Below are 15,628 nucleotides of genomic sequence, written 5' to 3'. Positions count from 1 at the left end.
ATTTCAAATAGTCTTGTTCTGCATTTTCAACCAGGCGCAAGAGATCAAATACGATAGTTGTTGTGGTTGTGGAATAAATTTGGAAGGGTAGCGAAGCTTATTCATACATTGTTGGCGGGATAGAATTCATGCTGCAGGGAAGGGATTTTTGTGCATTTGATCGAAAGGACGAGTGCGTGGAATAGAATTTTTGATCATAAGGATAAGCTTGTTCTTCCATTAATGTGTTTAAAGAGGGGATAGGGATAAAAAGATAGTCGTATGGTAATTTTTGTTTCGTATTAATGAAATTATCCTTGTACTCTCTGTTTAGACGGAAGATGGCAGCAAAAACAATTAGATAGGATACCTTCCCCATGTTGTGAAGTAAAACTATGATGCCCAAATGATGAAATAATTTTATCCCCAATAACTGGGACTTATCCTGATTCACCACATAACTCTATTCTATGACCCTCAAACAATGTTTAGCAGGATTTGGAGGACGTATCTGGCTATATAGCGTACAAAAGACAACACTTGAACCCGTGTCTAGAAAATGATTTGGGTGCTCAATACTCTCCTATGCTGTATGAGGGCTCTGCCATCAGAATTGTTTTTAATCTCCACAATGTCCAGAGGCGGACAAGGTGATCAAACTACTTACATGCTTTCTATAAACGATCCATTAGCTGCAGGAGCCTCCATTAATCTTTTCCATGCCACGTTCCCTGCAACTTTGTATACGAGACCAACTTTTAAGATATTTGAATGGAGAGCACAATGAAAGAAAATGAAGCGGTCAACGTGGCAAAAGAAACACAAAAACGTGCATTACTTTGGGGAACATTCATCCACGTGCACTTTGCATGTTGCAAGTGAAAAAGCCTGCATTATGATGCCGCATGCATGTACGAAACAAAAGTATAAAAAATGGTGCAGCTGAATAAATAAGAAACATTTGGATCCTCAAACTCAAATAATAAACACCAAATGTGAAAAATATCTTCACACATATAACAAGTTGCTTGAAGTTTCCACCTTGCTCCAGTGAAGATAAAAGGAAAGGCAAGCTGAAGTTTCATCAAGCTTTCAAACAGTTCAAAAGGCTTGCTGAAGTTATCGTCTTGCGAAATGAGAATCTCCCATGCATTTAGTAATAGCCTCATTAGCCTTCTGAGATTCTACTCTCTCCTCCCTTTTCTTCTTTTCTCTGCAGAATTAATATATATAAAGAAAACATTAGCTACCTAGGAAGTAAATGAGGCTTCATAAAATTAAGCTACATCTTTAATAGTTAACTCAAACTACTAATTGAGTTAAAAATAGGTTTCCCAATCGCCATTTGATCAAGCTAGGGGGAAATGCATCCATGTTCGGTAAACTGCATGACTATAACTGGGGGAGAATGGCAACATATTGGTTGCCACTGCTTGGATGCGATCACGCTTGCAGAGGCACATTGGACTAAGGTATCCACCTATTGCACTCTGACATTCAAATCAAAAACATATGTTGAACTTAACAAGCAATTATAGCATCCTTGCAAAACAGGCCAATAGCCAGTTATCTTTCTTTTGACTTCTAAATCTGACTCTCTTTTATCCCATTGAAGCAACTATCATGCAAGACATGAAACAAAAGAACTTCATAGTGCATGCATTACTACAATAGAACACACTTGACATGCTGTCAACAGTTATATGTATATTCATCTAATTTGTGTCGCATTATGAGAACAGAGTTGCAAGATTGTCTTTCAGGATAAAAAATTTACCTATCGACATACTCCTTCAGAAGTTCCTTGGCCTGGACCAATTTTGAAAGAAGATTGCGGTATACATCGAGGTCCCTATCCACACTTCGTTTGTTTATGTTTAGGGCACCACAAAGCTGTCAAACAGAAGGAACCGAGTCAGCATGAACCCACAAGCTGGGAGTAACTGGATTTTCATGAATCCGTGGACTTTATACTAAGCATTTTTTTTCTACCATTTGTACCAACATAAATACCAGCTTGTAAGCCAAATGATCTAAATCCATATTTTTTAAATTCGACCGAAAACTTAAATAATGATCTAAATATTACATAAAATTGAATGCAGCAAATTGACTAATCATCATTGAGTTGAACGTTATACATCAAAACGAGCATTATCTTACAAAATAAGTAATTGTCCAGACAGAAGCTTATAGGTCAATGCATGACAGATTTTTCATTTTTAAGGAAGAAAAAATAGAATATTTCAGTCAGAATTCGTGAAGGTAGATATAGCATAAGTGCTATATCTATCTAGAGATCAGTGACCCAACCAAGTGTTAAAGAAATGATGAACAGAAGCGACTTCAGGCTCCCAATAGAGTTTCTATGGATTATAGTAAGCATATAATGTGCTTCTTAAAAATGCCAGAATGGTGGCCTAAATACAAAGTTCGGGGAAAAAATGTAAAACTAAATTCTAGCAAAGTTTTGAATATCAATTCCCCATTAACCTATCTAATTATTCAATATAGAAGTGTTTAAAAGTTTTGGTTCGTTATCTTTTAAGCTTGTGCATGTGCTACTTCTGTTTCACTATTACATTTTTCCCATAACAAGAATGTCTTGGACACAGGAAGTACACCTCTAAAAGGCCATGCTATAATATCTTCCTAGCATTTTGGGGTACTCTCTTAACTTGGCAAGATTGTGGAGTCAGCATAAGCTCTAAATATTGAGCATAAACAAGAAAACCAAATTTCCTAACATTAATCCAATGCTTCTTTTCTTTTCTTTTCTTTTTCCTTTTTCTTTCTCTTTTTTTTTTTTGATGGTGATATGGGTAATTCATGCAACCCTTGTGTAAATACAGCCCAATGCATCAGAGTACAAGAATTCACAGACTGCCTTGGAAAGGAAGCATCAGAGTCCCACACAAAGTTACCCAAATGATCTGATAACACTAATCCAAGGCTCGAAGTGCACACATGACCAACATATATGATCGCACTGTACCAACAGGTTGCTCTGATGGCCCAGGGATATGCACCATTCTATAGATTATGCTGGCCAATATCCATGTGTATCAGCTCATGCAGATGCACACTGAAGTGATATACTGATACAAGCTACTGATTCCTATTTTAAACATATGCTCGCCATTTTTTGTGGCTTTACTCTATTCTAGATTATCTGGGATTCATGCCCTTAGTTTTTCTCTACTTTTACTTAGAGGATTTAAGTATCAATGTACAAATTGGACATGGTAATTGCAAAGTCAACTCTGCATTTGACAAAAGGTCGAGGTAATACATCAACTTTCCATGCTACTGTCTATATGTAATTTTCCTACTGTACTTGCAGTACCTTCACAATACCTAAAATATACTCTTATTATCTTAGTTATATCTCCCTATAAAGATCTTGTCATGAATTTAAGGCTTATATCTCTTTTCGATGTCAGAATATAAACATGTAATGTTAGCTTGTTCAGTATTAGTTGAACTAAGTATTTAAAAAGCTGCTGACTGGGCCACCTCAACTTAAAAGGTCCTTTGACAATGCCACATAGAGACCAACCATTTAGGTGGACAATCAATCTGGCCAGTTAGCTGGTTGGTACCTAAGCACCTAACTAGGCCTCTGCAGGAGAAGGAAATCAGGTTTCGTAGATACTCTCAAACAGAGTTAGGTATGAAGCAAGTCAAGTAGGTATATATTAGAATCTCCGGTTTGTGCTCCAACTCCTGGGTTACTATCTACCAATTTTACTAATTCTTGATTAGTTCTTTATCAATAATCATAGATAATTCATTTTTTGGCAGATTTGCTTATTGGATTAGCTCATCCATTGACATGTCATGTTATACTAAAATATGTCCTGAAATTCACGTAATAATGAAATAAAGAAAATGCACAGAACAGAGATAAACAGAAAATCTGGTAGAGACAATTCCATAGTTGCTTGATCAAGAATAAATAAATTAATGCTAACTAAAATATTAGTGATAAGACAGCCCAATTCATAACCAACAGCTATCTCTAGTATAACAGTTTAGTACCAAAATGACTACAATGAAATACAGAAGACAAAGTGTGGGTAAATGTCAGCAAATATGAAAAAAGTACAACCTTTTCTAAGATTGTTGGTTCTGTTGCATTTGCCAGCTCAAGCAGACGAAATAGTCCAATGGCAAAGAATCGACTATAGCTAAAATTTCCCTTACCCTGAGCCCGTTCAGAAATATTTTTCAAAATATCTTCGACCTCACCTTCTCTCGAAGAAAAATCTACTAATGAATTAGCATTTTGAGCTTGAGCCCACTCTTCCAGCTTTTGTGCATCACATCTGCAATGGACAAGCACAACAAACTTAAACTGTATGCATCATTGAAAGAATGGAGGCTATAGTTGAAGACTTAAAGCATATTGAACATCACAATTACAAATAATGTCTGGGAGAAATAAAGTAACCAAGATTAACCTGACAGTACTTGTGGATTATCTAAAGATCTTGTAGCCCAATAGAGATGGTTAATAGCAGAAATGAAACAAACACTCATGAAAAGTGCCTAAAACAATTCCATAAATGAATTGCTTGACAATCAAATTTCAAAATTGAACAGATTATTTTTTTACACTAATTACCTCCAGAAGATAAACTGTAGCAACAAAAAAATGCCAGAAACCACCAATCCATATGCTAATTTACAAAAACATTACGATTCAGATGATAGGCCCAATGCTTTGGTAGAGAACAAGGCCATGCAACGCAATTGCTGAAATGAAAAGAATATCAAATGTGATCATCAATTTGCCAAATATGCAAATGCCCGTCGTTAACTTATTGGTTGTCTACTATAACTGAAGGACCATCAGACCAGTGATTTCAGTGTTATCAGCTTCAAGTAAAAGCCCTGGCTAAAAAACTATGGGCAAGCATATCCCAACTACCAAGACATAAATATTCATATCGTAGGACCATTGCTTATGCAGAGAACAAAGGTCATGTAACTTAGGTCTTGAAAACAAAGACATAAATTTCAGTGGTGATCATCAATTTGCAAATTAGACACATGAACTCCCCAATTTACCAGTCATCAAGTTACTGGTTCTACTGTAATTGAAGAGCAAGATAGGAACAGACCTGTGATTTCAGTGTTGCTAGCTTCATACCAGAACCCTAACTAAAAACTATGGACAAGCATAGTATTAAAAAATAATTTTGGTGGTAATCTTAAAATTTTCCATGAAAATTATATGATAATAGCAAGATTTGACAAAAAAAGGAAAACATTTTAGAACTAAGCATGCCTTATTTTTATGATCATTTACTAACATACAATATGCTTGTATCACTTGTTAACTGTAATCCATGATGTTGTTCAAGCCTAGTCCCATTTATTTGGAGTCTGCTATCCTAGTACTACTTAAAAACTAGAACGCAACATGCATAATGCATGTGGCCAGTACATGGAAGAACAATTAGAACATAATGCCAGAGAGAGAAACAGATGCATGTGACAAGAGGCCTTACCATCTCCCAAAAGGCCCCATTGTGGAGTCACGAACATATGGAAAAGAGCTGGACTCAAACTCTCTGGTGGTTGCACCCTTAGATTTCCCATTGTACTAATGGACACTCAAAAAAAAAAAAAAAGGAAAGAAAGAAAAAAAAAGGATGAGATAAACTTTCTTTCCAAATTTTATGTATGCCTTGCATTTAACTCCTTTACATATGACAATACAACTTATACAGCATTATCTAGTTATTAGTCCACCTATTATCATGCTATGAAGCTTGGACCAAATCAATCTGGTACATTGATCAATAAGTCATCTTGTGACTAAGCCACAGGAAAAAAAAAGTGACTGGATTAACAATCTGGCCATGAACTTAGCAAATCAGACCTAGTACTTTTTCAATTTCACAAAAAAAGATGAAATTTGGTATAATGCTCATCAACAAAATAACTGATTCGGCATCTATTTATTGCTATTAACTCCAGAAAATTAAGGCAAAAATTACATTATCACAGTGTCCATTGGATTACATTATGATGAATGGATCCTGATTTTTTTTGTAGCTCTTGCAGCCCAGGTACAACATATAGAATTGCATAGCTAGAGTATAACTGAGCTTTCAGAAGCCTATGAAGATTTACCTGTACTGTTCAGGATCCTCTTTTAAGGCCTGGATATATGCTCTAAAGATGGCATCTCGATCATCATTGCTAGGATATCCTTCCATCAGCTGCTCAAATACAGTGACAAAGCCAAGTGCAAAAACAGGATCATACTGATAAGTTCTTTTGTATCTCATCAGATGATGCTGCACAAGGAGTTCTTGCAATACAGAATTGTATATGCTCGGAATAGGCCGCCTGTATGACTTGAGAAAATTTGACTTTGTTTCTGATACAGTGGGCGGCACATCTGGAAAGGAAAAGGAAGGAGCACATAATGAAAACCCAATCAGCTGCCTAAGAACAGATCAAGAGTTAAAGAGTATGTTAAAGAACCTTTCATATAACAAATTTTTGCTCTTTCATCAGGAACTGATTTATTGCACAATCCATGACCACTATATTTTTGGAACCCGACTCTTTTACAGAACTTCAGATATTGATGAGGGGAAGAGAAGATGAATAAGCTGCACTTATGGAATGTTCAGTGGAAGGACTAACAAGTTCAAAAGGAATATTGTTAATTACAGTTCCATACAATTCTAGAACAACAGAAGGAAAGGCACTAAAGCCGAAGTGATAGGGGCACAATTTAGCTTCTTAGAAGAGTTTTCACTTCATTATGCACTTTATAACATAATCAGTGTCCTCCTTAGATGAGAATTATCTTCATCAAACACTTTAAAGATGAGACTTTATTATATAACAAAAAATGCTGAGAGAGAATTCTTGGAAAAGAGCGAATAGAACAAGCTGGATATATGGGCTGCACAAAACATATTAAGTACTCAATTTAGTTAAATAATAGGCAAATAAAGACTAAACCATAATTCTGCAGAGTACCTACAATGAAAAGCACTAGCACTCTACCTCTTGAAGACAATAAACAATTCCATTAATCCATCAGTTGATCTTGCATCCAGCATTGATACAGAGAGAAACTCAAGACCATCATCTACAACCTTTAGGGTGCAATATAGAGTATATTAGGACAATTTATATGCATGATTTCCAACTAACTCCTGAACGTCTATTTTAAAGAGGCCTCTGATATATTTGTCTCAAGCTATGAGATATGTGCACAAGAACTTAGTTCATTCACCAACTGCAAGGAGAGTCTGAAATTGCCCTATGTGGTAGGAAGAGGAGTCTGGAGTCATCCACCAGACTAGGCCAATTTTCAATTCAATGACTGCACATTCCATAAAGGTTTGACTTTCAAGTAATACTGGATAGTAGAGACTCAATATCAGTATGTGCATCACCGTGCTCTAAAGCTACACTAATCACAATTTAAGAAAATGAGTACACGAACATGGAAGGGAGTAAATTATAAAGAGGGTTTGGCATCCGCTAATCAGCTAGAAAAATCAGCATATACACAATCTGACTTGGATACTTCAGTTTTCATATTATAGAGTCCTGACACTTTCTTGCACTTGGATATTATATGCAATAGCATAATACTGCTTGGAAAATTGGATTGTCATACTAAAATTAGCCAATAAGTGTTGGCACTCTGGAACACCCTTATCCAGTGTCTTGTCAAAGGTTAACACACGTTGTATGTCCAATTATTTTTGACTTAAAAAAATTACTCAAAGTTTCAACTCACGCCCAACTCAACTTAGTCTATCGTCAGAGTATGCTAATAATTGTATGTTTTAAATTTTTAGTTTTTACATCTATCAACTGTATGGAAGTGTAATTCCACTCAAAGAAGAAAAAGGAAAAGATATATGGGAGTGTTATAATGTCAAGTTTTCAAAGGTTGAAGTGTCAGATACTTTAGGCCACTTGAAGGTAATGATAAAAATCCATAACATGTTGCTGCCGAGTAAAAGAAAAGGATACCACATTGTCTATAAAGATTGTAGTTACAATTAGCAAAAAGTTGAAGTGTCTATTTGTAGTACATCATATTTGCACTGTACCATCTATATGCTTCATATGATTGTGTATCAAAGCAATATTATGCACTTATATTTCCCAATACATTGTGATACAAGCAGGTATCCAAATTTTCTTTCTAACTCTATGCCCAACCATTCTGTACTTCTGTAATGGACCAAAGTTTACAATCGAACAAGTTTTTCATGAACTTCTCAACAACTCAATGTGGTCTGCACAGGCACGTATAGGCAAGTGCTGCTCAGTAAACAAGCAGCAGCAGTTCAATCCCCAAGCACAAGTTTACCAAGGTGGATCTCATCTTGGGAACATGTTCAAATTTATGTGCAACTCAGTCCAAGTAAGCAGTGGATTCCATTCCACAAGTTGCCACCACAGGGCTGAGTGCAGCTTGAGTTGAGCAGGGGCGCGTGCCTCTACAATGTGAGAAGTGCATAGTCTATCTACGTACTCCCCAATACACTTTTCAACTTACAGCTTGCATGCAATGCCAATGTGTCGATATTTTTGTCAGAAATTCCATCGCTTTAAGCAGCTGTGAATTTGCTACCATTCTTGAACCGTGAGAACATATGTATACTGCTCTATAACTGGATAAAAGTTTACGAAACTTCAGCTCGAGTAGCCTTTCAAAAGGGGATCTTCTCTTTTTCTCAATTATTTCTTTATTACCTTATTTACTCAGTCGAAGATGTCAATAACTTGCCCAGAACCCTCGATCTTTTGAACAAGAATCGAACTTTATTCCGAAATGTCAAAATACCAATTACCCAAACGAAATTTACCGACCCAAAAACTTAAAGATTAGCGGAAGCAAGAAACGTGGCATTTAAAGATAAAGATTTCAGCTAAACATACACCCCAAATTCGAAGAAAAATAACTAACTCAGGATTTCAAGAAGATCTTGATTAAAAATACTAACTTTGCGGTATTAATAACTAATAAGCCATAAGAATCAATATAAAAATCCCAACCGCTGCTATCACGTACGAAGTCCTCAAATAAACCACAAAAATTCTGAGAATAAAGTAGGAAAGCTCACCGGTGGTGGCCGCCACGCACTGGACCACCTTTCGAGAGCGCAGCTTAGGGGGTCTGAATCGAGGGCCTCTGAAAGCCGAAGTGGCGAAGGATCCAAAGGCGGAGGGCGTCGGTCTCCTCTCCGAAGAGGCTTGCCGCAGCGAGGCGAAGGAGACGGAAGAGATTGCTGCCATTAGGACTAGGGGCTTTACTCGGAGGAGTATGCTATGCCTCGCAGTCGTTGTGAGTGACAAGAAAGAGGAACCCCACGGAAATCCGCGGAAATCGCATTTCGAGAGGGAAAGAATAGAAGAGGAGGAGAGCAGAAGAGGTCAGCAAGTGAGGTCTTATCCGGTATACCAAGAAAGCGATCCATCCAGTAGTTTGTGGACGCGTACCCACTCTCCCCTCGCGCCTCACGGGCACCATGGTTTTTCTCCTCTTCTGAATTTTTGTGGCGGCTGGCGATGACAATGGACGGGGACCAGAAAGACTTGAAGTCTTAACGCTTGGAAACGAGTCTCGCGTATCTTTTGACAATTTTCCTTTTATATTTTTTTGGTATATCGTGACCTAGACTTTGGATTTATCTTTTAGGGCAATGCTAATGTTGCCATTTGGACGAACAACTTGATTTCATATACCGATTTATTTGGTGAGAATGGAAGGGTGAAAGGATTTCTAAAATAATCAGAATATCTTGCCTACCTTGACAACTTGATAATATTAGCCAACAAGGCAATTACAGGACTAACTATAGATTTATACTTGGATCATATTATCTAATAATAAAGGTTGTTTGAAGTTATGTAAGTGAAGTTGCATACAATTCAAGTTATAGGTGAGGCTCAGCTCGCTTGTTTGAACTTCTTCAATTCAAATCACGGTGTAAGTTGAATTGTAACTTCAAAATATCTCACGGTAGGTTGATTTGCAGTTAAGATACCTCAAGATAAGTTGTAGTTGCTTGAGAATTATCTAATTCAATATATATATATATATATTCTCACATCATCATCCTCCTTCCATTCTCTTCTCCTCTTTGTTCCACTCTCGAGTTCCTTCTCATTATCGCCCTCAATGCTGCCGCCGACAACCACTACCATCGGAAGACCCACAACTACCTTCTCCACCTAGAACTTTATTGCAATAGGCCTCTCCTCCTCCTTCCCTTTTCTCTTCCTCCACCTCATTCTCGAGTCCCTTCTCAGCACTACTCCCAATGCTACATTCAATCCTCATCACCTCCCAGAGGTCCACAACCACCTTCTCCACCTTGAATCTCACTATGCCACCCTCCTCCACTCCACCTGCCCCTCTATTGCATACCAACACCACTCTTCTCCTTCACTTTATCCATCCTCATCGGAGCTTGCATTGCTGCTTGCTCCCTCCTTACGAGCATCCAGATCCATGCCCAAGCTCTCACCCACCATCGATTTCATTCCATATTAACCTCTACTTTTAGAACACTCTTATCTCCAAATATGTCAATTACATCGATTTGGCATCCTCTTTCAAGATGTTTGATAGAATATTTAATATGGACAGTCATTTTTTCCAAACTTTTCTCCAAACACAAAAAGTAACCTTTATTATAAGTCAACTATTGCAACTTAAGTTGCAAGAAAACTTGAAGTATGGTACAACTTTAATTGCAAGGTTTGAAACAGCCTTAAATTGAATGTAGCACAAAGAAAGTAAAATATAGATAAGAAAATCTTAATCTACTTATTCTATACCATACATACTTCAACATTGTAACATTAAGTGATGATGTTCAAAATTTAACTATTTTATGATTACAATGAGTGCCAATCAACATTGTAACATTAAGGCCTCTTACCAATTCTTCCCTTCTTATTTCTACTCTTCTTCTCATCTTATGTGTTCCCCCTTCTCTTCTTTGGTTACTGGTTGTTGGCAATATGATCTAGCTCACAGGTTTGCCTTGATTTGCAATTGCAAATCAGAGATGTCAACGAGCATATCCACTAGCCAAAATCATTGTTTCTGAACCAGAATAATGTATGGGGCTGCCTTTTTATATGCATATTGAGAGTTCTTGTATAGGAATATTGGTGCAGTTCCCAAGATTATGGCCCTTCATAAAATCCAAAAGATTATAAAATTGCTAAATCATGGTTGATAAACTTTTCTCCCAAGTTGAAGAAAATATTTTATAAGGCGGTAAAAAAGCTTAATAGTACTGAATATTGGGTTATTAGAAAACAACATGTACACAAAATAAGTATAGCCGAAATGAAGTCGTTCATCGAAAGAGAGAGGTATTATCAATTGAAGATAAATTGAGAGAAGAACAATCTCAATGATCTAGATATGTATGGCAAAGGAACGATTTGATATATGTAAAAAGAAAAAGAGATAGAATAAATAGAATATCATATGGGATAAAATATTAAGGAAGAATCTAATATCATTATATGTTTCAAAAAATGTAGCCCTAAATAGAGAGGAATGGAGGAAAAGAATTTATGTAACCGACCTCAACTAGTTTGAGATTAAGAATTCAAATAGTTAAACCTTAACCAATTTGAGATTAGGGCTTAGTAGAGTCAAGTTAAGTAGGATTGATGAACTTTTCACGTAAGTGTACTAAGTGTCTCGAAGCATATTTTTTTGTTTGATCTGCTCCATTGGATCTGTTCCATGACCCTATTGGGTAGTGGTGATTTGTTTTTTAGTTCATACGAACATGTGATCAATCCAAATTGTTATACTCCTATAAGGAACCTGCTTTTCTATCATTTCATTCAATAATAATATGATGGTTGTCTACTGTTGTTTCACTTGAAAAAAACATTACAAGAAATTATTAGAGTTTTATTTAAAAATATAAAAAAGATTTAAATTTTCTTCTCTCCTAAATGTTAGTTATTTAAAAATATTAAAACTCTATTTTGTAAATTTAAACGATTCTTTCTGAAGAGATACGACTCTTCGGAATCAAACGTTGGTTTTTGAAGAAATACGATATTTCTGAAACATCATATCTCATCGAAACCAAGGCATCTTCTCGGTAATCTAGACAGGCTCTATAAATTGGCTCTGGATTCGAGTATTTGAAAATAATGAAATCTCTCTATCTCTTCTTGTGTTCTGTTTCTCTCTATTATTTTCTGAGACAGAGATCGTCTTTTTTTTTCTACTTTCATTTATTAATTGGACATCTAAAAAAAAAATCTTTTAGGTCAGCCTCCTCAGCGGTCATGCTCATAAAAGAAGGATCAGACTAAGTGGATTATTGTAACTTGGGAATGAGATCACCGAAGATCGGTATGTAGGGGACGAATCGCATTCTTAGGACAGTACTTCATATATCTCGATTCAGACAAAATCTTTTCAATCTTTTATTTATTTTAAGATTTTATTTTCTTTATAAAATCATCTAAGAATCATATGAACAACATTAATAATTTCTAGACTTTTTAAACATATTAATTTCCAACATTTTAAGAATGCGATTTTGATAAAACTAGAAATTATTATTCATTGCTTAGAATTAACTTTAAATTGATTGCATAATACCAAAAATTTTAGTATTATCATTTAAAGATTGTTCTTCTTAAGATTTTAGATTTATTAGCAAACTTATTTGCTCTGAAAATAGTGCATATTTTTTTCTACAATTGTTAAAAAAAATATAAAAATTTTTTACAGATTTTTACAACTTTAGATATAGTGAAGAAATTTTCTATAGATTTAAAAATCTATCCTAAAAATTTTTGTTGATTAAAAAAAATATAGTGTAGAAATTTTGCTGCTGCTTTAAATTCCATAAAAAATTTTATAATCTTAATTTTTGTTTAAATCAATTTTTATAGGCTTTAAATTTTGTGCAAAAATATTTTTAAAACTTTAAAACTTAAACAAATTTTTTTTTGCATATTTAAAATTTGCACAGTATTTTTCTGCATTCTTCAAAAAAAAAATTACACAAAATTTTCTGTTGCCCTGAAAACGATGCAAGTTAATAGTTATTCTTTTAAAATTAATATTGTTGCTACCTTAAAAAATATGCAAAATAATATAGCTATTTTTTTGCCATTTTCTTAGTATAATCATTTAATTTTGTTCTTATTACTATTCTTTATTGCATTTATTTTAAAATCTAAAATTATATCATTGTAAGCCATTAATTAATTACTCGAATATATAAGGCTAAACCCCTTGAAGCTTTGTTTGTAGAATCAATTAAATAACCAAAACATTATAAATGGCTTCATTTGATGATCATAGTGCAATTAAACCTGAAAAATTTAGTAGATCATTCTTTAGAAGGTGGCAAAGTCAAGTAAAATATTGGCTCACCACTTTAGAATTAATCTCTGTCCTAGAATTATTAGATCCTAGACCTTCCTCTAGACAACTTCTAGCCATCAAGATTCTAGATCTTCTGACCCTCATTCAAAAACTCCTGAAGAAATTAATTTTCATTGCCACCATAGGAGGATCCTTAGTGCTTTATCTGATTCTTTATATGATGTGTACCTTTTTGCCAAATCGGTTAAGAAACTTTAGGATGCTCTTAAAGCAAAATATGAAATGGGTGATACCGATCTTTATTAGTTCACCATATCCAATGATGGATTCTAAATCTATCAGTATCCAAATCCATAAATTTCAAAATCTTCTGAGAAAGACTGAATTAATTAGTTACAAATTCTCTGAAAGTTATAAAGTCCAATCCTTGATTGATTTGCTCCCTCCTTCTTGGTCCAACTTTTCTCATGAGTTAAGTCATAAACAAAGTGACTTAACCCTATTATATGTCATAAAATTTGTTAGCATCGAAGAAGAGCATCAACTTAAGAATAAACCCAAATTTGATTTTGGACCTAAGATCAATTTGGCTGAATCCAATTAAACTCTTTTCAAACCCCAAAGAAAATTCTTCAAAAAAAAAAAACTATAAATCCTTCAAACCTAGTTTCTTCCTCCAAACATCCTAAAAACTATAATCATCCAAATCAAAAGCCAAATAAGAAAGAGATCTTTTGCTTTGTGTGTGGAAGGACAAATCATATGGCAAAAGACTGCTACCATAGAAAAATTGAACCATAGAAGAAAAGAGTACCCATACCATAAATGAAATGGTTCTATTTTATCAAGAATATGGGATCATTCATGAGGTGACTCCTTACTCCCTACAGTTAATGGTGCAGTAGAATGAAAAAATCATACTTGAATGGATATGGTTAATTCAATATTAATCAGTTTGGTATATCCGAGAACTAATGAGGGAAGCCTTATTAGCAGTCTATTATATCTTAAATAGAATATATTTTAAGGATGGAAATAAGACTCTTTTTAAACTTTGGAAGGGTAGAACTTCTAGATTAGATTACCTAAAAATGTGGGGGTGCTTAACTAAGGTAAGTATACCTGAACCTAAGAAAATAAAAATTGATCTTAAAGCTGTAGATGCAATTTTTGTAGGATACTCCTTAGATAGTAGCACTAATATATTTCTAATAATAAATTCTGAAATAAATGACATCTCTAATAACATTCTAATCGAGGCTAGAGATGTTACTTATTTTGAAATTTTTTTTTCTTTTAGAAACCAAGTCCCCAATCTAATTCAATCTGATCTATCTACTAATCCTAGCCGTATTGAATCAGAGGTTCTTTATGATTCCAGAAAAAAGAAAAGGTCTAACTTTGATCATGGACTTTCTGAAGCTAGAAGAAGAACAAGAGTTAGAAAAGAAAAGGATCTTGACGAAGGCTTGTTTATCTTTCTAGTTGAAGATGAACCTTCCATTTTTGTAGAGGCAATGTCTTCATCGGATGCCTCTTTCTGGAAGATAGCTATTAACTCTAAATTCAACTCTATAATCTAAAATCAAACCTGGATCCTCACTAATCTTTCTCTAGGTAGTAAATTATTAGGTTGTACATGGGTATTTCGTAGGAAACTTAGACCTGATGGATCAATAGAAAAGCATAAGACTAAATTAGTAGTTAAGGGGTATATTAGAAAAAAAAACTTAGATTATTTTGATATTTATTCTTCTATAGCTAGAATCTCTATCTTTAGAACTCTTCTTGTCATTACTTCTATCCATAAATTGATTATTCATCAAATGGATATGAAGACTGCATTCCTAAATAGAGATCTAGATGAAGAGATCTACATGAAACAGCCAAAGAAATTCATTGTTAAGGGATAAAAGAATAAAGTTTGCAAACTTGTTAAGCCCCTATACGGCCTTAAACATGCATCTAAACAATAGCATGAAAAGTTTGATAAAACTATCCTTCCGTTTAGTTTCTTAATCAATGATCATGATTAATGTATCTATTTTAAAATCGTCGATAATGATTGTGTGATTCTTTGTTTATATGTTGATATTTTTTTGATCTTTAGACTTTCTCTTAAAGTCATGTCTATAGTCAAACAATTTCTTTCAAATCACTTTGATATGAAAGATTTAGGTGAAGCTGATGTTATCCTAGGAATAAAACTGATCAAATCTCTTAAAGGGATAGCTCTCTTCTTTTCTCATTCTATCAAAAAAATGATTG

General features: G+C 34.7%; 1 protein-coding gene across 1 annotated transcript; it reads right to left on the bottom strand.

Annotated features, from left to right (window-relative positions):
• Window positions 1–906: 906 nt before the first annotated feature.
• LOC105046984 (protein THYLAKOID FORMATION1, chloroplastic) lies at window positions 907–9,401 on the bottom strand. Its single transcript, XM_010925746.4, has 5 exons — window positions 9,099–9,401; window positions 6,124–6,394; window positions 4,091–4,307; window positions 1,757–1,872; window positions 907–1,192 (listed from the first exon to the last, which is right to left on the bottom strand). The coding sequence occupies exons 1-5, from the start codon at window positions 9,268–9,270 to the stop codon at window positions 1,099–1,101; spliced, it is 870 nt and encodes a 289-aa protein (XP_010924048.1). The 5' UTR covers window positions 9,271–9,401; the 3' UTR covers window positions 907–1,098.
• Window positions 9,402–15,628: the final 6,227 nt, after the last annotated feature.

This window comes from Elaeis guineensis, chromosome 6 (genome assembly GCF_000442705.2).
Source record: "Elaeis guineensis isolate ETL-2024a chromosome 6, EG11, whole genome shotgun sequence".
Classification (NCBI taxonomy): domain Eukaryota; kingdom Viridiplantae; phylum Streptophyta; class Magnoliopsida; order Arecales; family Arecaceae; genus Elaeis; species Elaeis guineensis.
This window is presented reverse-complemented; position numbering and strand designations above follow the sequence as displayed.